This window comes from Alternaria atra (assembly GCF_907166805.1).
Source record: "Alternaria atra isolate CS162 genome assembly, contig: 32, whole genome shotgun sequence".
Lineage (NCBI taxonomy): Eukaryota > Fungi > Ascomycota > Dothideomycetes > Pleosporales > Pleosporaceae > Alternaria > Alternaria atra.
Window position 1 is genome coordinate 1526630 of NW_025091331.1, and position 20215 is coordinate 1546844.

The 20215-nt window shown below is 52.4% G+C and overlaps 8 protein-coding genes across 8 annotated transcripts; 5 read left to right on the top strand and 3 right to left on the bottom strand.

The window, feature by feature from the left end:
• Positions 1–545: 545 nt before the first annotated feature.
• ALTATR162_LOCUS10262 (uncharacterized protein) lies at positions 546–1183 on the bottom strand (the record flags this gene model as incomplete). The annotated part of the gene is made up of 3 exons (XM_043317898.1): positions 546–670; positions 727–1054; positions 1115–1183. 3 exons carry the CDS (start codon positions 1181–1183, stop codon positions 546–548), a joined length of 522 nt encoding a protein of 173 aa, XP_043173833.1.
• Positions 1184–2060: 877 nt separating this feature from the next.
• Positions 2061–3980, bottom strand: ALTATR162_LOCUS10263 (uncharacterized protein; the record flags this gene model as incomplete). The annotated part of the gene is made up of 2 exons (XM_043317899.1): positions 2061–3668; positions 3864–3980. The coding sequence occupies 2 exons, from the start codon at positions 3978–3980 to the stop codon at positions 2061–2063; spliced, it is 1725 nt and encodes a 574-aa protein (XP_043173834.1).
• Positions 3981–5181: 1201 nt separating this feature from the next.
• ALTATR162_LOCUS10264 (uncharacterized protein) lies at positions 5182–7136 on the bottom strand (the record flags this gene model as incomplete). The annotated part of the gene is made up of 2 exons (XM_043317900.1): positions 5182–6656; positions 6707–7136. 2 exons carry the CDS (start codon positions 7134–7136, stop codon positions 5182–5184), a joined length of 1905 nt encoding a protein of 634 aa, XP_043173835.1.
• A 579-nt stretch (positions 7137–7715) lies between these two features.
• On the top strand, positions 7716–9131 carry ALTATR162_LOCUS10265 (uncharacterized protein; the record flags this gene model as incomplete). Its single annotated transcript, XM_043317901.1, has 6 exons — positions 7716–7757; positions 7806–7820; positions 7870–8074; positions 8122–8432; positions 8489–8494; positions 8544–9131. The coding sequence occupies 6 exons, from the start codon at positions 7716–7718 to the stop codon at positions 9129–9131; spliced, it is 1167 nt and encodes a 388-aa protein (XP_043173836.1).
• A 636-nt stretch (positions 9132–9767) lies between these two features.
• On the top strand, positions 9768–10853 carry ALTATR162_LOCUS10266 (uncharacterized protein; the record flags this gene model as incomplete). Its single annotated transcript, XM_043317902.1, has 1 exon — positions 9768–10853. The coding sequence occupies one exon, from the start codon at positions 9768–9770 to the stop codon at positions 10851–10853; it is 1086 nt and encodes a 361-aa protein (XP_043173837.1).
• A 2655-nt stretch (positions 10854–13508) lies between these two features.
• Positions 13509–15483, top strand: ALTATR162_LOCUS10267 (uncharacterized protein; the record flags this gene model as incomplete). The annotated part of the gene is made up of 3 exons (XM_043317903.1): positions 13509–13688; positions 13789–14086; positions 14177–15483. 3 exons carry the CDS (start codon positions 13509–13511, stop codon positions 15481–15483), a joined length of 1785 nt encoding a protein of 594 aa, XP_043173838.1.
• A 657-nt stretch (positions 15484–16140) lies between these two features.
• Positions 16141–16713, top strand: ALTATR162_LOCUS10268 (uncharacterized protein; the record flags this gene model as incomplete). Its single annotated transcript, XM_043317904.1, has 2 exons — positions 16141–16209; positions 16276–16713. 2 exons carry the CDS (start codon positions 16141–16143, stop codon positions 16711–16713), a joined length of 507 nt encoding a protein of 168 aa, XP_043173839.1.
• A 653-nt stretch (positions 16714–17366) lies between these two features.
• ALTATR162_LOCUS10269 (uncharacterized protein) lies at positions 17367–19796 on the top strand (the record flags this gene model as incomplete). The annotated part of the gene is made up of 5 exons (XM_043317905.1): positions 17367–17396; positions 17456–18041; positions 18100–18974; positions 19023–19452; positions 19504–19796. 5 exons carry the CDS (start codon positions 17367–17369, stop codon positions 19794–19796), a joined length of 2214 nt encoding a protein of 737 aa, XP_043173840.1.
• Between the last annotated feature and the right edge of the window lie 419 nt (positions 19797–20215).

Genomic DNA, 20215 nt, shown 5'->3' on the forward strand with positions numbered 1-20215 from the left:
AAATCAGACTGTTTTCTGGTCGATGTGATAGTGTTGAAGAATATAGAGACTTCAAAGATGATCACTATTACCCGCCAGTTTCGAGATTCTTGTAATGGCCTCGTTAGTCATTTGACTGTGTAGAAGTTTGAAATAGTATACGAGTCTCGTAGTGGCCATGTACGTCAAAGTGCAGGAAATATCAAACACAACCTTCGATTACTCCATACCCTACACGAAACAAAGTACACGATAATGAGGGGCATGAAAACAGATTTTCCCTCACGATAGACTCACGCATTATAGATTTCACAGCAATGGCAACATGATTTTCACGTCGAAAATGTTCATAGGTTTGGCGTTCATTGAATCCTTTCTCATTTGGTATCATGGTCCAAAGACCTGTCTAAATCCATGCAACCCATCATATCATAACCCTACATTCGCCCTGCCATCCCTCCCAAACTCCATATCATGCCGAGATGCGACCGAACCGGTGCAGCGGAAGGTTGGTTGTGCGAAAAGGTCGTATGCTGATGGGCATCGTGCTCGCGGGTGAGGCACGTTTACTGCTCGGTCTGGAAGTAGTTGAGGAGGATGCTGCGCTCCTGGGACTCCTCACCCCAGTCCTTGACGACGACGCAAGAGCAGTTGACGACCTTGCGGGGGTTGCCTTCGCGGTCGATCTGGCCTGTTTGTTTGTTAGCTATTGCGCAATTTTATAGTCCACCACATGATGTAACGTACAGAGACCAGCCCACTCGCCGAGCTGCTTGCCATCGGGAACCTTGATAAGGGGGATCTTGTGCTCGGAGCACAGGGCAACGACGAGCTTCTTGTATGCCTCCTCCTCGCAGGCCTCGTTGAGAACGCACATGTGCGCCTCACGACGGTCGAGGGCCTTGGAGGCCTCGCGCAGACCACGGGCAAGTCCGTCGTGGATGAGGGAGAGCTTGAGAACACCCTTGAGAGCCTCAAGGACGCTCATCTGGCCCTTACCGCCGGAAGCATCGGCAGAGACCTCGACCTCGGCGGCCGCGCTGACTTGGGACTTGGTATCGTCTTCTCCGTCCGACTGGTGGCGTCGTCAGTGATGTTCTTGAGGTGTAGACGGCGGGGTAGCGGTGCTGAGCACTGTGTCGTTCTCCTTGCGCCAGAGACGATGCAGCTCGACCTGGACCAGGAACGAAGGGTCACATACCATGATTGATGATTTCTATCTGTCGGGTGTTCCTCGAAGAGTTGGTGGTGATAATAAAGAGGAAACTCGAAAAGTTGCGATTCGCCGAACTAAATTTCGCCTACCGGGTGTGGCCGATAAGCGAGGGGCTAGCTTACGTAATCTCTTTCCTGCATGGAGTGTATCTATGAATCTAATAAGCACTGCATCCGCAAGGAATTGCCCTGGGTGATAAGATCATTCGCTGTCGGTGACTTGACATACTACTCCAATCAGATGATATGGTAGCAAGGCTGTGAGAGATACATCGCTATACACAGTACGTTTGATTCAGCGCCATCAAGATAGTTCCAGTCATGCACGAAATGACCATGTTCGTTAGTGAGGGGGCGACATCATAGTAGGCTATCAGACACGTTGACAATTTTGCACCATTGATATCATTGTATGTCTACACATTCTACCGCTCCGATACAGCTTCACCGCTGCTGCTTGGACCTGCCGTAGCCATGTCTCCTCCAAACATATCTCATCCTCCTACTCTCAGGCCATTGCTAGCCTTGGACATGAGTGTCCCATCTCTGTATACGATAAACTAAGGAAATATTGGCGGTCCGCCCGATCAGATATGCTCATGGATGTAAAGAATCCCAAGTCAGATGAAAAGAATACAAACGCCAAACGCACAGACTGTACGGAGGGTTGAGAAAAGTAGCAAGTGATGACACTAGAATGATCGCTGAACGCTATCAGCCCAGGCTTGTAACGATGTGAATGGAAAGAGGAATGTAGCCGCCTAGCTAAAGGCTGTGCGCCAGTAACGCCGTACAATGAAGGAAACCTGTCTTTGAATACAGTTGGTATGAGTAAGGAACGAAATGGGTATATGAAGTAATGAAAGCTACATGACGATGCAGCCGCAGCCTTTCTTCTCTTTGACCTCCTCCTTCGGCTCGGGCATGCGAGTCACCGCAGGCTTTGGCTCCGCGGGCTCGATAGGAGGCGCCATCTTTGGTGAAGGAGCACGCTCGGGACCTTGGTTTATCTTCGGGGTCAGACTGTAGGCGCCTTGCTCATTAACTGGAGACTTGGCAGTGTTCGTGTCGACTCTCTCAAGCGATGCGGGCGAGTCTGGCTTCACCGGGCTGGGAAGGGGCCAGGTCTCAGCTTCCCGCGCCTTCTCTATGGCGATGGGGTCAAGGTTAGCGAGCTGTGACAGTCGCTTGTCCGCCATATCATCATTGTTCAGTAGCCTGAAGTCCTTGTCGTACATGGAGCCGACCCTCCCCTCGTTCTCCCATTGCTCTTGTTGCATACGCTTGGCATGGGTAGGGATGATCTGCTGATCAGGAGGCAACCGTGGATCGGGCTTGTACATAGAAGCTATCCACGGAGCCTCACCTTCCGGTCGATTGCTCGTGGTAGGCCTTGTCGTAGTAGACCCACCACTGGTACGCGGTCGATTTGGAGGCGAGTTGTTGGATGTCACACGAGACCTAGGCTTTGTCTGGGCACTGGCTTTACGTGGTCCAGAGGTAGTGTTCGGTTTACCAGGCGTTTTGGCTTTCATAGGGAACTTCTGAGGTGACTTGGGCGGACTCCAGCTTCCAGTGGAAGTATTGCGCCTATGACCGCTGCCATACGGTGGAGTCCTTTGTCGCCCATCATCGACATCATCAAGCAACGCTTGGCTGCCTACACTGCCACTCCGTACCCGTGCACCCATGGTAGCGATCGCATCCCCGTTCCAGTTTCCACTACTTGCCCTAGATCTCGGCAGCGGCGCATCACGTTCTGCCATTGAAGCAGGTACAGGTATACCGCTAGTCTTGGGAAGAGGAATGCGAGACGTACTAGGCCTCACAGTGTGGTTCGTTCGCTGCGAAGCTGGTTGGAACTCTGTTGTGCCGTCGGCCGGGAATGTCGGGCTCCAAGCATGGTATTCCTCTGTCGGTTCCTCATCTTCAGCTGGTATTGTGGATATGCGTTTTCGGGGCTCAGTTCGCTCTTCGCCGTTCTGCGTTCGTTCCGTCGATGCAGAGTTTGTGCGATCTCGCGCACGTCGCGTGGCGCTTTGCGAGCGGCTGTTGGACCTACTCGACCGCCCAACTCTGAATCCTGCCTCTTCTAGTTCTCGGGTCTCAATCTCTTTGAGCTTGTCTCGGTGTATCCAATGGTTCTCGTCATACTCAGGCTCTGTCGCACCAGGCTTGGTCGTCTTCTTCTTGGGCTTTCCCTTGACGGAAACGGGGCCTTTCTTGTTGTTGGTGTGACTCTTGTAGTACTCCAACACACTGTCTTGGTCGACGTTGCTTGCAATCATGTCTCCACTCTTCTTCTTGTGCAGTTCATTCATGCGGTCGGGAAGCCGGTTGAGATCCTGTGAGTCCCACGTGGGTGAGCCTACGGGCTTCACGAAACCGTTGGCTTGCGATGTGAGGGGCTGGCGGGAACCGTGGGCGGGAGCGCCGTATTCAGACATGTAGGGCTCCTGTTCGTATGATTGCCTCTGGGATGATTATCAGCACACTATCACTCGAAACCTGACATCATTGCAGGCCAGTCTAGAAATTAGAATGTGAGTGGGTGAACTCGGCGGTCAGATGCGCCATGGGGGAGGGCCGCAGTAGCGCACTTAGTGTAAACGCGAAGTCCAGCCGGACCCATATGACGCAGCTTCACAGAGACTAAACTTGGTACGTACCGAATCGTTGACAGGCACGGCAAAGTCCCACGACCCTCCTGCGCCGTGGGAACTACTGGGGGGCGTCAGCTGCTGGATCGAAGCTGGTGTTTGGCGGGATGTCGCGAAAGTCGCCATCGAGGGAGCTGCGAGGGGGCTGGGATCCGTCCGATGACGTGCCGCCCAAGACTATGAGGCGGTAGGGAATATCGGTTCGGGAGTGCGAGACAGTCGACGTCGGCTGACGGCGCAATCAGGTGTTTCGAGCACGGAGCGAGAAGGAAGGGGCGATGCCGGGCAGACCACGGCCGCTGGCAGGCTGTTGTGTACAAGTAGCCTCACGGTAACAACCTCCCTATTATGGAGCACTGTAACTATAAAAACAATGCCATGGGCGAGAAGGAGGCAAGACGTAGTTGTGGAGACGCAGGTCGGAAGTTGTGAGGGGTGGTTTGCATGCGCGTGCAAGCAAGTTCCCTGTCCGGTGAGGGTGTGGTACCAGCGCGTGCTATCAGAAGGAAAGAGAAGGAGAATTAGTACAACGAAAGACAAGCAAAGGTTAGCGATCGGAGACACCGCCGCGCACGATATGTCCAGCAGCCGCAATGATTCGCAAGAGAGTCGCGACGGGATGGAGGAGCCCTTGGAGAAGAGGATTTGGGAGCGTTGCTCTCATTGCCGGGGATGGCGATTCGCGCTTGGCTGCAGTCTGCTCGGGCCTCGTCTAATCTGCGCCGCGACCAAAGAGGAATGGGGACATCATGGGTCCAACTCCTTTAACCTGAACGGCTTTGCTACAGCTACGTGCAAAAAGCAAAGTGCATATTGCACATCGTTCGCAGTTCTAGACACGCCCTTCTTTTTGCTGTTTGACGATTCCTCCATCTGTGACAAACACCAAAAATACCATAAAAAAAAAAACCACCACACGCCGGGTAAACACGCAGGCACCCATGAACCACGTTTGATTGTTTCCATGTTATGCACACTGACTGCCCAGTGCACAACTGTCTCGACAAGCTTCCGTCTCCCTGCGCCTTTCCCGTTCCTGACAAGATAGTCTCCGGCAACGGCCTAGGGCCCGGCGTCATGATGATCGAGCCAGGTCTAGAGGCCGTCAAAGGTTTAGACTTTGGTCCAACGTGTGTAGCCTCAGAGTTTGAGAGCCTTCATTGAACCTCCACATCTTCGCTCTCGCAGTACAAGTTGAGAAGCCCAGGGTTTCGGGAGCATGCATGATCGATGTGACCCACTGCCAGTACCCAACTACCGGGTCGACGGCAGGAACAGTGCTGTTTAGCATCTCAATAATAAACCAACTATCAAGTTTAATTCAGCATCACCAGCCAAACGTCTCATCATACCAGAAAACGTCGTGCCCCTTCTTCACCCAGACCTCAACGCTCCTCTTCAGATCGTCTGTCAGCCTCTTCGGCCCGCAGCAGATTACCGCCGTCCTCATACCCTTGCTGAACACCTCATCTACCACGTTGCTAAGATCCGGCCTCCCGCTCTTGACAAGCATCCCCTTTCGCGGCTTCTCCATCTGCTCTTCCATGTCCAACAGCTGCTCGTTTTCCTGCATCTCGATGCCCTCCCCATCCTCATCGTCCGGGTCGATAGCGAAAACACCAGCCGCGCTCGCATCGGCTCGCAGATTCGGTCCTGAAGGCCGTGTAACATAAACCTCCACGTTGCGCGAACCGTGCAACAAACCAGTCTCATTCGTACCGACCGCTGCATCATCTTCGTGTTCATCGTCGGATGCGGAATTCGCAGGGAACGCCCACTGCGTTTCGGCCAGCTTCTGAACCGCCCAAATGCAACGGATCTGCGTACCTGCAGATGCAGGGTCATGCAAGTCGATAACACTCCGATAAATGGGTATGATAAACGTTGCACCGACGCCGCCAGCTACCAAAAGTACTTTGTCAAAATCCGACAAATCTGGTAGGCGACTTGACGCTCCGTACGGTCCTTCGAGAGAAAATGGCAGAATGGGAATGTCGCCGCCAGCTGTAGGAAGCATTGGCACATTGCCTCCCCCTTGTGCTAACGAGCGTGCGAGCTCTCCCAGATACTTTGTGTTGCCGTTGAGAGTTCTTGCAACGAGGAGTAGTTCCTTGTCCTTTGAAGGGAGAGAAGCAACAGTGAAGGGGTTCGTCTTATTTGTCATAAGCCATTGGTCGTACCATGTAGGAGTCTTTCCTCTGATATAAGGCCTGCTGAGGTATACATGCTGTCCAGGCTTCCAAGTAAGCGCAGCGCTCTCTGCTGGTAATGGGATGCGGATTTGAACGAGATTAGTGCCAGGAAGAAGCCTCAGAGTACCTTGGTACATCCTCAGACGTAAAGCACGAGAAATGACGTGTAATGCTTCTACCGCAAGAACCTCGTATATGTATATGCGGATATGTGACACGTGCAGGTACAGAGGCACAACAATGAAGTTCGCGATGGCGATGTGCGAGATGTAGAACACTCGGTAGTTTTTCCTTCGTACGAATCCCAGGGCGGTCGTGGAGATGGTGGAGAAGAGTATGATGCTGACAAGGCCCCAAATGACGTCCCAATCCTTGATGCGCTTTGCCAGGAAACCGGATAGAACGAAGAAGTTCAAATAGAGGGCCGTATGGAGCAGGAAAAGACAGAATGTGATGCGTCCCAGTATCTGATGCGAGGCCTTGATTTGCTCATGAGAAAGCCGCGTCAAATATTGCACAGGGCTATAGGGCGCTCGCATCGCCAGTAGATAATGGATCGGCAACTGTGATGCACCAACTTGTCCGAAGCGCTTCGTGAGATGGAGATAGTCTACGTGTTGTCAGTCTAAGCCACGAAGCCCCAAGATCAAAAATACATACCATTGCCGGTATGGGCAATGCAAAGGTATAGCAACCACACCATCCAGATACTGGCACCAATCCATTCTCCTCTTGTACCCCAATTCCATCCTCTAATGACATCCTTCTTCATCCACCATATCATCCTGTTACAGCCGCTCTGTATACTTCGCAGCCACCCCAGCCTGTCCCTTGGCTGTTTGGTGAACGATGGCGATTTGGGCTGATCGTACCTCAACCCAGTTTTCATCACCCAAGACAAGGCGAAGCCAATCTGAAAAAGCGAAAATACCACCAGGACCGACCATTGCGCGACAAACCCATACCATTCCAGATACTCCCGGCGTTGGTGCTTCTGTTCGTCGTTCAAGCTTTCAAAGTAGTATCCAAGAGCCCAGTACTGGTCTGTCTTCACCTCGTGGTGCCCCTTGTGACGCCGGAAAAGGTCCATTTCGAATCTCACTCAACACGATCAATGTTGCGTATCGCTCATGTGAACAACTCCTGGGTCAGCCCGGCTTCACAGCGGCTAGGTCTTCGTCTGAAAGAGCCGGAAGAGACTGCTTGCAGCCCTGAAGTGGGAATTCAATAATCGGCGCGCAGTGACTGAAGGAGACAAAGCCAGGTGTCGGACTGTGTTGCTGAGCAGTAGTGTTGCGTACGTGTGCTCGTCACGAATTCTGTGTCTAGCATGACCTAGGTTCGGACTTCGATGCAGGGCTGACGGTGCCGAAGAGGCCAGCCAATCGAAACTTGCTCAAGTACCAAGTGAGCCCCTTCCTTTTTCTCGCCGCGATCTTCTTCAGTAAGTCGGTGAAATATTCTTAGGCTTTCTGGATGAGAACCGAGCACCAACGAAAACGGGCGTCAATAAAGACCCGCGTTCCTGGTTCTCCAGCCAGTAGGGGTGCGGCGACCCCACCGCGCATCCCGCTTGCAACCCTGCATGTGCATACAGGACATGTGGTACGTATCTGCAGTTCAAGCTGCACCCAAGTTAAACACCATTGCTAGGGTCATATAATATACTATGAGCGCTCCTTCTTCCAAGACCCCAATCTGGCTCGACTGCGTGTGTACTTACTTGTACCTACCTCATATGTAATGCTGACCAACTAAGGACACTGGGCATGATGTGAGTCTCCGATAAGCTCTCCCCCACACGCTGCTCATCATCACTCTAGGATGCATATGCCCTCCTCCTCTGCGCGCACGATCCAAAGGTCGAGCTGCTCGGTGTAAGCACTGTCCATGGCAATGCTGCGCTCGATCAGACCACGTACAACACTAGGGCAATATTGGAAGCAATCGGAAGACGCGATGTGAAGGTCTACACTGGCGCCTCGAAGCCTCTCGTGCGTGATGCTGTACACGCTGCCGACATTCACGGTACACGCGACCGCGGATCATCGATGAGCGTGCGCTGACGATTGCAGGCGAGTCCGGCCTGGACGGTGTCACCCTGCTTCCTAAACCCGTCGAGCCAGCGGCGACCGACGTCGACCACCTCGAGGCCATGTACCGAGCTCTCATGGCCACACCACAGAATACCGCTTGGCTGGTTTCTACGGGCACATTGACCAACATCGGCATGCTATTTCAGAAGTACACCGATCTAGCAGCTCATCTCAAAGGTCTCAGCATAATGGGTGGTGCCGTCGGTGGAGGCTTCACGAATGCGCCAATGGGTACGGTTGAGGGAGAAGGCGAACGATTTGGCAATTGGACGCCTTATGCTGAGTTCAATGTATGCTACAATCTCCATACCTGGCACAAATTGACAAAACTGACCAACACCAATAGATCTACGTAAGGAAACCGATTCCTTATAGACATGGGGGTATGCTGATGTTTATAGTGTGACCCCGAAGCATCTCACTTCATCTTCTCGCATCCCGTTCTCAAGTCCAAGACGACACTCATCCCTCTCGACCTGACACATCAAGTCCTCGGTACAAAGAAGGTTCGCCAAACACAACTATACGGGGATGAGATTTGGAATTCGCCAGGCTCAAAGAGTAACCACACACCCTCAGCTATGCGGGCCTTGTTCACCCAGATCATGTCTTTCTTCGCTGGAACATACGCTGAGGTGTTCTCCATAACCGAAGGACCACCGTTACACGATCCGCTCGCTGTCGCAGCTGCTTATAATCTCGATATATTCGATGACAGGGGCGGCGAACGCTTCGAGGTTGATATCGTCACTGAAGGCGTTCACTCATCAGACAAGTCGAAAGTTGGCGAACTGGGTAGGACAAAAGTCACCAAGCTTCCAATTGGAGTGGAAGGCTGTCGTATACCCAGAGGTGTTAGTCTTGACAGCTTCTGGGGCAGCATTGAAAGTGCGCTCAAGCGTGCAGATGCAGTCAGTCCGATGCCGAAGGTTTCTATCCAAGAGCTGGAAGAAGCCGGTGTTTTCAATGGCGTTGGGAAACTACAATGAGGGCATAATTGGAACGTCGCATAACAAGTAGAACCATAGAAGGAAGGAAAAAAACAAGACAGATTCCTAAATAATCGCAACACTGTACACAGTTTACTTGAACAGAGACGAATACGTAACTGGCAAGCCTCGATTTAGCCTATTTCTAACGTCCCGCACGCCTAGCAGCGCCGAGCCGGGTAGTCAACGACCACAATATGTGCATTGGCCTGGAAGAAAACAATTACCCTCCAAAGAATCGGGATTTGAGAGTATCACTTGGCACTCCACCAATTAGCGTCTGTTGGCTCTAAGCCATCCGAGCCCAGGTTATGCTAAGATACCTGATTCGATAGCATACCAACACCTCTTTCTGCAAGCATTGTGTATCGAGATGAACACTATACACCCGAATTGGGTCTGGCTACTACAGTAACAGTAGAGATCCTCGGGTGCTTTATCAACATGTTTAGGATCAGTAATAAGGGAGCGGCTATGTCTTGTCATACCTTTGCAAGACCGGACTGTATATTGAGTTACACGGTACTCTTGATTGCGGGTAATTGTCGAAAAAGAGTTAACAGGCTGTTGAATGTAGTATAACGTGTGCTACGCCTAAAATTTCTTCTTTTCCCCAGTCATCTCACGACCACCGAAATGAAGCTTTTTGTCACTCTCTCTATCTTTTCGCCTGTACTTACCTCTCCAACACCCGCCCCAATACATCAACACCTCAGCATTGGCTCCCACTCAAATCTAGCCCCGGGTCTCGGCGACCTCGCAAAGAAAGCAGGGCTAAAGTATTTTGGCACCGCCGTCGACAATGTAGTCCTCGACAACGATGAATACACATCCATAGCCTTCAACCGCTCAGAGTTCAACCAAGTCACCGCCTCCAACGGGCAGAAATGGATACACACAGAGCCCCAACGCAGCCTCTTCAATTACACGCTCGGCGACCAAATCGTCGACGCCAGCAAAGACGCTAACCAGATGCGTCGCTGCCACACCTTCCTCTGGCACAATCAACTCCCCACCTGGCTCACGACAGGTACCTGGACCAAAGGCAGTCTCCTCACCGTCCTCGAAACCCACATCAAAAACGTCGCAGACTACTACTGGAACGACTGCTACGCGTGGGACGTAGTGAACGAAGCCTTCAACGATGACGGTACACTGCGAAAGACCATCTGGCTGGAAGTTATTGGCCCGGAATACATTGAGCATGCGTTCCGTCTAGCAAGACAGTATACAAGTCCAGGCACGAAATTGTATTACAACGATTATGGAATCGAGAGGGTGAACAAAAAGAGTTTGGCTGTTGCACGCATGGTTAGAGAGTATCAACGTGTTGGTGTGCCTATTGATGGTGTAGGGTTACAGGCACACTTTACTGTGGGTAGAGCGCCATTGTATACTGATATTCGTGCTTCGCAGCAGCTCTTCTCCAGTCTGGGGCTAGAGACGGCCTTGACTGAACTTGATGTTCGTATGACGCTGCCTGATAGTGCAAATAAGACGGCTAGTCAGGCTGCCATCTATGCTGATTCGGTGCGCGCGTGTGTGGATGAAGTCAGTTGTGTTGGAATTACAGTTTGGGACTTTTGGGATCCGGTTAGTTGGGTGCCAGACACGTTTCCGGGGGAGGGAAATGCTTGTCTTTGGGATGAAGAATTTCGGATGAAGCCAGCGTATTACGCTGTTGCTGATGTATTGAGAAAGGCGGGTGAGAAGAGGGGGTAAGTTGGAGTGGGGAATGGCGAAGTGAACCTGGCCATGGGCTCGTAAGGATATATATTGGTAGATATGTTGCTATTTATGATGTTTTGTTATCCTAAATATCATGTAGACCAAGATTCATAATAGAGGCTTACACAGGTCTACAGTCTGCAGTCTTTTGTTAATGTGCTTCTGTCTAAGCATTGCCAGCGAGGTCACGCATGCGACGCTGAGTGCCGACTAGTATGCTCTCAGGGAGACTTTGCATATTATACTTTCTAAAGTGCTTATAGTGTCTTCGATCCAGACCGGACGATGAGGAGCGTCTTGTTCCTATTACTGGAATTTGGGCATCAAGTATCTGCATGGTGATATCGCCACACATACATGTGCGACCAAGCTCATGTCTGTAAAGTTCGAGATGATCCATGCCAACTGTTTGGGCATCGATGTCTGGCAAGAGCTAGTAGACAATCGGGTGTCTCGACACCAGGCCCGCTCGCATGCGGATATTGTTGGATGTATAATAATAGCAAGACATCGGTTGAGGTATTACAACAGGGTCCGCAACGCGTTGATCGATAAACTGCCGATATCGAGGATGTTCTGCGGAGAAAGCATCCGTTGTTGCTTGGCGGCTCAAAATCAAGAATTCCGCTCTGCCGTACTCTTGGTGTTCGTGCGGGACGAGGAAGCGGATGCATCGGCAGATGGGAACACAGCCTGATGGGCACTAAGACCTGTCCCCAATCTTCCAAGCCCCTCCGCTGATCTTGGATGACGGAGTACTGGCATGGCGTCCGTCATGGTGCAGACAGGAGGTGTATGTGGCGGTGCTGTGGCTCGTTCGTTCGTCCATGGCCCGGATGGGTGTTGCAGGTGGCTGGTCACATGCATTGTATGTACACGCGTCTTTCGCTAGATAGATGTTGCGAAGAGATCGAAACTAGTTCATTCGAGGTCGTGATGTGTACGTGATTGGGTACCTTGATTCATTAGAAACGAAAAAGGCCCGTCATTAACGTGTCACCAGAAGTACAGAGGTAGGGAAACATGCATCCGTGTTCGGAATTGATCATGGAATAGTAATCTTGAGGAATCCAGATGTGCTCAGGCATCTTTGTTCCCCAATACGCTTTGTTGGCTGGATACAGCGACGTTGGATACAAGAAGTGCCGAATTTGAATCTGGTGTGCTAAGACACGATACTAGCCATGCAGGCGCTCGCGCGATGGCTGTCGCTGCCCCTGAAGTATGAAGATCGAACTTCGGCTATGTTTAGAAAAGAAATCTGTTAGGGCCGCTGATAGAATGTAAAATACCGCAACGCTGGTATAGTCAGCCGCCAGGAACCCGAACAACTTACCGTTTGTGAGGCTATACGTGCAGCAAAGGAGATTGCACCGTACAGCAATACCTCCTGCCTCGTAAGCGTGCATAGCCTCAATGTGATAATCGCTCAATTCTTGGCCTACATTGCTGGGCACTTGGCGAAGAGCCAAGAGTGGAAACGTGGATGCGTGGATATCCCGCTCAAAATTGGCGATTGTTTGAGACATCGAGGCCCGGAGCTGTTCAGGGGATCTTTTCAAGGGGCTCAGCGTCTTGGATGCGTACTTATGTGCTCTGAGGAGCTGCAAGGCGAAGGTCGGTCGCGATAGAGTTGATCTATGTGCGGACGGCGCAATCCCGGGGTTAAAGCACTTGTCTATTGTACCATTGCTTGAGCGTTAGGAACATGTTGACTGGTGTCGCGGGTGCATGCATGTTCTGGTGTACCGTTAAAGTACTCGCTGGGATGAGGGGCGTTTGACAAGCATCGATGGCCCACCGGCGTAGAATACAAATGTGACAAGCCATTAGTCCGAGACCGGAAGTTAACGAGCCATGCGATGCGCAACTGGGTGGCATTCATTCCAAGGTATGTATTATAACCAGCCAACGAGCCACAGGTGTCGCCAGTGGCGATGATGCGATGGCGTGGCAGGAGCGTGGGAATGCAGCAAAAACTGGAGTAGAATGGATGCCAATACTTCCCGCTGCTGTTGATGAGCCAAGGGCACCAAGAATTCCGCATTTTGATTGCTGTTTCGGTTGTGTCGCTCCTGTGTGAGGGGTCGAGGGTGTGGCAACGTACCCTCCAACGCGCACAACAACAACGCCCATGACCCTCTGCGTCTGTGGCGTCTCTCGATACGTCCACCAAGTGCCCCGCGAAAACAAGAAGCGGTTACCTGATTGTGGTTCGCATGTGGTCATCTGCGACTGACGGATGTCGGCGAAGCAATCGCTTCCAGCCAAGATGGGGGCCAAGGCGCTAGTGAGTAAAGGAGTGGAGTGGCTGAATGGACAAGGCCGAATCACATCAAGGCTTCGCCCACCATCCCCGGACCTTGCCAACCTCGGCTTAGCAGGGCTGTGCCTCGCTCTTCGACCGCGCCAGTTTCTCTTTCTCTGGGCGAATCTTCGCCCGCTCCGTTCCGCTGGTAAAAGCTGCCAACTGCCCGCGAAAACCTCTGGGCGTTCTCTCCTCTGACTTTGCTCCACGACCCCAGGCTGCTCTTTCCACCCCGCGGCTTAACTTTGCGGTATCTGTCGTCGCGTTGAGCTGTTCTGACTCCTTCGCACATCTTTTACCTTCACCATCATTGGTAACGAACATTCAACTTCGCCAAGACGATGAGCGAGGTTCAGAGTACAGTGCCCGCAGCGGCCACAACTCCTCAACAACAACCCCAAGGCACTCCCATCCAGCAGAATGCTCCCACACCTGCTTCAGTTGCCGGTGGCTCAGGCGATCAGCTTGTTTGCCAGTGGCAGAATTGCGGTGACCGTCTGCCATCTGCTGAGCAGCTCTACGTAAGTCGACCGCCAAGTATATCTAGCGACGACTGCATATCGCGCAGCGACGCCTTGAACTTTGTCGCTTTATCGTTCCAGCTTGCTGACTTCATCCTAGGATCACGTCTGTGAGCGCCATGTTGGTCGCAAGAGCACCAACAACCTGAATTTGACCTGCCAGTGGGGTAACTGCCGCACAACCACAGTCAAGCGCGATCACATCACTTCTCACATTCGCGTGCACGTCCCGTTGAAGCCGCATAAGTGCGATTTCTGCGGTAAGGCGTTCAAGCGCCCTCAGGATCTCAAGAAGCACGTAAAGACGCACGCCGACGATTCTGTATTGCTCCGCTCCCCAGAGCCCAACCGAGGTGGTCCCCACGGCGCCCAAGGCTACCCGGGCCAGAACGGCAAACGTAAGTACTCCTCACATGACTTTGTCGATCTCAACCTCGATCCTCGTGTCTGCTATTCATTTTCTTTCAACATCTAACAGACTACTACAGTGGTCGCTGACTTGCAGGCGCTTGCCGCTACAGCGAGTGGATACCAGTATCCCGATGGTGCTCTTGGCCCCAATGGAGGTTACGGCCAGCAACACCCAGGCGGTGCTCCAGCTGGATTCTATGGAGGCCCACCCCAGAACTCTGCTTATGGTCCCGTCTATTACGCTGTAAACCAATCTCAACAGCTTAACAACGACTACGAGATCAGGAAGCGTGCTGCATACGATGCGCTGAATGAGTTCTTCGGAGACGCCAAGCGTCGCGCAATCGACCCTACCACGTACTACGACGTCGGTCAACGACTTATGGGTCTCCAGGGTGTTCAGCTTCCAGTCCTCGGTGGCGGCGGAGGCGGCTACCAGGGTGCTGGTATGTCTGAGTATGGCCACGGAGGTTCAATGGTCGCTCAAGCGCAGCACCCGCCCATGCACCACCCCTACTCCCTGCCGCTTCCTAACCTTAGGACCAAGAGCGATCTTCTAAACATCGACCAATTCTTGGAGCAATTGCAAAGCACCGTCTATGAGAACCCCAACCATGCTGCAGCCGCTGGTGTGGCTCATCCTAGCCACTACGTTCACACTGGCGCTGGCTACCGCTCTAGCAACTCACCGCCTGGTCTCTCATCTAGCCACTCCCAGTCGTCTCACGCTACTGCTATTGGATCAACCAGTGCCGAGACCCCAGCTCTGACTCCTGCATCGAGCGTGCTATCATACGGATCTCAACACTCCCCTGGTGCGCAACACTCTTCGAACAATGGTGTTTCCCCCACATCAAGGACTTCAATCGGTAGCATGTACCCCACTCTTCCATCCGTCAGTGCCATGTCGGATATGTCAGCTGCAGCCCCATCATCCGGACTCGCACCTGCGTTTGATACTGATGGCCGTCGACGATTCTCTGGTAACCTTCTCCAGAAGGCTGCCCCAGATCGATCAGAGAACGACATGGATACTTCAAGTGATGGTTCTTCACCCAAAGATCGTCGGGATTCTGAACAAAATAGTCTCCACCATGACGTTAACCAGCTGGCTATCCACTCGCCTAAAGTTGACCCTGCACTTCGCTCACCAAGCGTCGCTTCATCGACTCCCACAGAGCAAGGTGACTCGTCTCAGCAATCGTGGGTTGAGAATATCCGAGTCATTGAGAGGCTCAGGGCGTACCTCAAAGACAGGCTGGATTCGCACGACTTCTCCGACGATGAGGAAGATGTCAAGCACGTGCACGAGCGCCGCATGAGCGACGACGATGCACACAATCTTTACCCAGTACTGCGTGCTGTACAAGAGGGTCGAGAGTAGTGCCTGTGCTGTTTGTGGGTTCATGAGGCTTCGTGGAGTTCAATTCGGTGAGATGGTGTTCAGGGTGTTTGCCAGATTTGGTGGCATTATCGGGGCCAATGGTCAATGGTTGTTTTATCGAGATAGTGATGTCTTGCTTCTGTTTGTTTCACGGCCACCGCTAGGGATTAGGCCTTCCGGTAGCATGTTCAGCTTCACACTTGTTAGTCAAAACGTGCGAATATTACGATTGTTCAACTCTTCAACTCGATACCATCTGTGTTACATGTAGCAATGATCGATTATCCTCGAGGCATGCGTAGGTGCTGCTTTGTGTCTGTGACTGTTAACTGCGGAACCTGCTTGGCAACCCGCGTTATCAGTTTGCCAAGCTTATGACCAATTCAGACCCCACATTGAATCTTGCTGATCGTCGTTTAGACAAGCCTTTCCCCACGTTGCTATCAGTCCAGAACGTCGGGCACGGATTGATATGGGTTCAGATGACCCACTCGGAGCCGCGTACGATGTAGTAACGCCCAATCTCCATCTCCATATTCACCTTCTGGACATTATTAATTCCTTTCGTGACAAAGTGACAGCTCCTGTGCATCTTTGCGACATACAATAATATATCCGACGGCAATTCCAAGTCATCTTTCTGAGCATTCTATCGCAATGGCGTACGGGCGCGGTGGTGCAGGCAATTACTACGCGGCGCAGGAGCAAAGTAAGAAGGCTGTTGAGGTAAGCAAACACATGCCTTACATTCCCAACAGTGTAGGCTTCCTTGTATGCTGATAGTCTATACAGGACGTCGAAGCTAATCGCTTCACTTCCGCTTCCGCTGCACAATCTACCCAGCCCTCAACTCAAGTGCAACCTTCAAACTCCTCTCAAGACTACGCACACATGGGTCGCGGCGGTGCCGGCAATTGGTACCAGCCCACTGAGCTTCAGAAAGAGGGCACCTTTACACAGGCTGTTGACGCAACCGCCATTCCTACATCATCGAAGCCACAGGTCAGCACACCTTGGCATCCTGAGGGTCAGGAACTGCCTGTTGCGAGGAGTGGGAGAGGTGGCGCAGGTAACTTTGTCTGGAAAAGTGAAGAGCAAAAGAAGGGGCAGAGTGAGGACGAAGAGAAGCGAGTAGAGGGAATGAGGGACGAGGTAGAGAGGAGTGTTGAGGCTGGTCTGACGAAACCGCCTGGCGCGCTGCTCGGGAGGGAGACGCAGAAGGACTGGTAAACAGCACAACAGGATCTGACGGACAACGATTGCGCCAAGACGCAGCGGGCAGGAAGATATCTAGGCCCGATGAATTCATGTACTAAGTATCGATAGAGATGCCCAATTTCTGCCTCGTATGGGTGTGACAGGTGTGCGACGTTGCAGATGTATTGCATGCTGTCCACGAGCCACTGCATGTGCATCTGCAAGAAATGAGCTGCAAACTAGGAGCACAAAATCCTGTGTCTAAGCCTGTATGTTTCCGCGAGATTTTGAGGCTTTGCTAAGCTACCCAGAGAGACTTTGGATGTATTTGAAGAGCGTGAAGCTCGGCACTTTCCCATGTGCCTCCACATACCCTATACGAGGAAGAAACTGAACCGGTGTGGAGATACTAAATTCTCTGCTTCTGCGGTATAGATTAATCCACAACAGAAAAGAGTATAACATTTGACAACAATGCAGACTTCTGAGTTATCTATCTGGTGTACATCTCGTGAGGCAGCTCATGACGTTGCTTCCTATTTGGGATAACAAGGCCCGTGCACTTTGTTTATCGACGCCTAGCCGATAGCTTCCCCGTCTCTCCCCACCCACAGACCAGCCCCAATCTCCGCTCCCCTTCGTGTTGCAACCTGGTTGTTGATCGTTCCTCGACAATTCGCGACAAGATGGCGCGTCGATCAGCTCGTCTGCTCAAGGTATGCGCGCGCATTGCTTTTCCAATGTTTGTTTACATCTACTAATCCGTCTGTTGTAGCGTGAGACCACGCCCGACACCTCGATGCGGTCCGAAGACAGTGGGCATACCGCCTCGACGCCAAACCTAGGACTTCCGGACCTTCCAGAGTTGCCAGAGCCCGGTATGGAGCAGAAGACGCCCTCGAAAGTCGCCGAAGGTCTCAAGACTCAGACAAAGCTACCGCATGCGACCGCGACACCCACACCACACAAGAGTAAATCAACCAAGCCGCTCATTGATGCCGCCACAAGCCAGACTCCCAAGGATCGCACTCCGATCAAGCCAGCAGGGCAGGAGATGCATCCTGCGCATCATCACGCGAGTACAGCCAAGATTCTGGATGAGGCGCGCTGGCTCGGTTTCCAGTCACTGGGTGCGCATACCGCGCCATCCAAAGCGACTGGCTTAGCGGGTCAGGCGACGCCTTCTAAGACCCCAGTACCTGCTACTTCGACGGCCAATCTTGACTCGTCGCCTGACTTTCGCTTCCGCTTCAAGTCGCCCTTCTCCAAAGACGAGGCTGCACTGAGCCCAAGCTCGCGCAACATCTTGAAAGACGCTGGGATTGCAGGCACCCCCGGTGGTGGAAGCCGTGCTCTGTTTGGTACGTTATAGTTCACTCAACCTGTTTTGCTTTTTCTTGGTAACTGACTTTGATATAGGCACGAGCGAATGGTCTTCGAAGGCCGACGTATCCCCTCAGCGCAAGAAAGCTGAAGCTAAGGGCAAGATGGCTCGCTTCAGCGATGTACACATGAAGCAGTTCAAGAACATGGATTCCATCGCGAACCACCCATCAGCTTTCCGCGCCGACCCTACCCGGTTCAAGCCTGTCGTGGGCCAGCCTCTCAAGAAGTCGCCCTCGAAGCCAGACGTAGCCAATCCGGAGACGAACAAGCTCAAGCGTACACAGTCTAAGGTGGATATAGCGGAGTCAAGCGCGAGTGCCGCCGGTGATCTCAAGCGTACACAGTCGAAGATGGACCTGGCAGCATCTGGAAGCAAAATGCCCCCAACCCCGTTGAAGCGCACCCAGTCCAAGATGGACCTTACCGGATCTAGTCTCCCACGTTCTCAGTCAACGGCCCGCATGGCTCCTCCTACACGCAACGGACGACCCGCCTCCCGCGAAAACGATGGTGACCACAACCTGGCGGCAAAGCGTGTCAAGCGTACTGAGTCCGATGATGCTGCGACCACTCGCCCCGCGTCTCGTGAGAAGATGTCTGATGTCTCAGCACGTGCGAGTGCTACCCCGGCGCGTAAGAAGACCTCTCAAACCGCGCTTCCTCGCCTAGCTGCGCGACTGATGACGCCCACGAAGTCGTCTATTGCACGTTCGCAGAGCGTAAAGACTTTGAAAACTACATCGATGATTCCAACCCTAGGAGGGTCGCCTTCCACGAACAACCTAGGGGCCTCGCCTTCCACCAACCGCAGCGTCAAGTTGCCTTCAGCGAGCACTTCATTCCCTCCCCCTAGCAACATCGGACATCTGCAGGCTATGAGGGATGGAGCACGTGACAGCATGCGCAAGGTACGTGTATTCTTGGATATCATCTCAAGTATTTGCTAACAATAGCAGGCGAGCCAGAACCTTCAGCGTGTTCGGTCGATTCTCCGTACGCCAAACCGCAAGTTCTCGGACGACCCCAGCAAGATCGCGGCAGGCACTCATGTGTCGCCTCCAGCTTCAAACTTCGAGAACGCTCTGCCTGCAATTCCTGCTACAGCTCCTGTTAAGAAACAAGTCAACTTCAGCAGTAGTACCTTGGAGCGTGCATCACACGACGAGCTGGGTAAATCACCGTCGCCAATGAAGTTCAGGGCAGGCAGTGAGGTTCCTGCTGGTGTCGTGATCTACCCTAGTCTAGGCTCAGGTGCACAGCACCCAGACCTTTCTCAAGAGATTGAGACTCTTACAGCGTCTCCGTCAAGGCGTCTCACGTTTGGTGGCGAGACTCCTAACCACCCTCGTTCTTTCTCCTTCGAGTCTGGCAAGGCTGTCAACTTTGGTACGTACATTGCCCTGCTTCAGTTCTCCTTTCATTTACTGACTTGTTTAGGCCCTACATCGTCTGGCACGATTCGCATGGTTCGTGAAAGCAATGTATCTTCACTTGTTGACGGCACAAAGCGCAAGCTAGAGACCCTCCAAGAGACGTCTGACAAAGAAAACGACGGGCCCAACCAAGACGATACACGCTCCAACAAGAAGATGAAGCGCACGCCTGCGCCTGCTCCGAAGACCCCTGCCAGCACGAGCAAGCTACCTCGCCACACTCCAGCAGGACGTTCGAGTGCCATCAGCAAGTCAAGGCTCGCTTTCCTTGCTACACCCAAGCGAAACAAAGCTTGAGCTTGCTTGCCTTGGGCTGTGAGCGTAGCACTATTGGAATGTATCCTCGCCACAAGTGGTGGCTGACGTACATTGTCTTGTGATGTAGCGAACGTCTGTTCTCAGTCCACCTATTCTGTCATTTGCTGGCGTATTGGTCATGATGTCTGTGCATCACCTTACGACTCACGCCACTTGGTTCCTTCCACATTTCTTTTCTTCTCATTTGGGTCTATAATTGCATTGGGGCGTACTGGTTCGTAAGGCATGAGCCTCAAAATCTTCTCTTTTGTTTCTGGATCTCAGATGTCCAATGGACAATGAATATTACGAAAACGGTCCCTCACGATTAAGCTTAGCTTGTGTATGATATACTGAATGAATGATACATGACTATTGAATACGCAGACAGGTGACGTGATATCCCTCTTGCCATACCC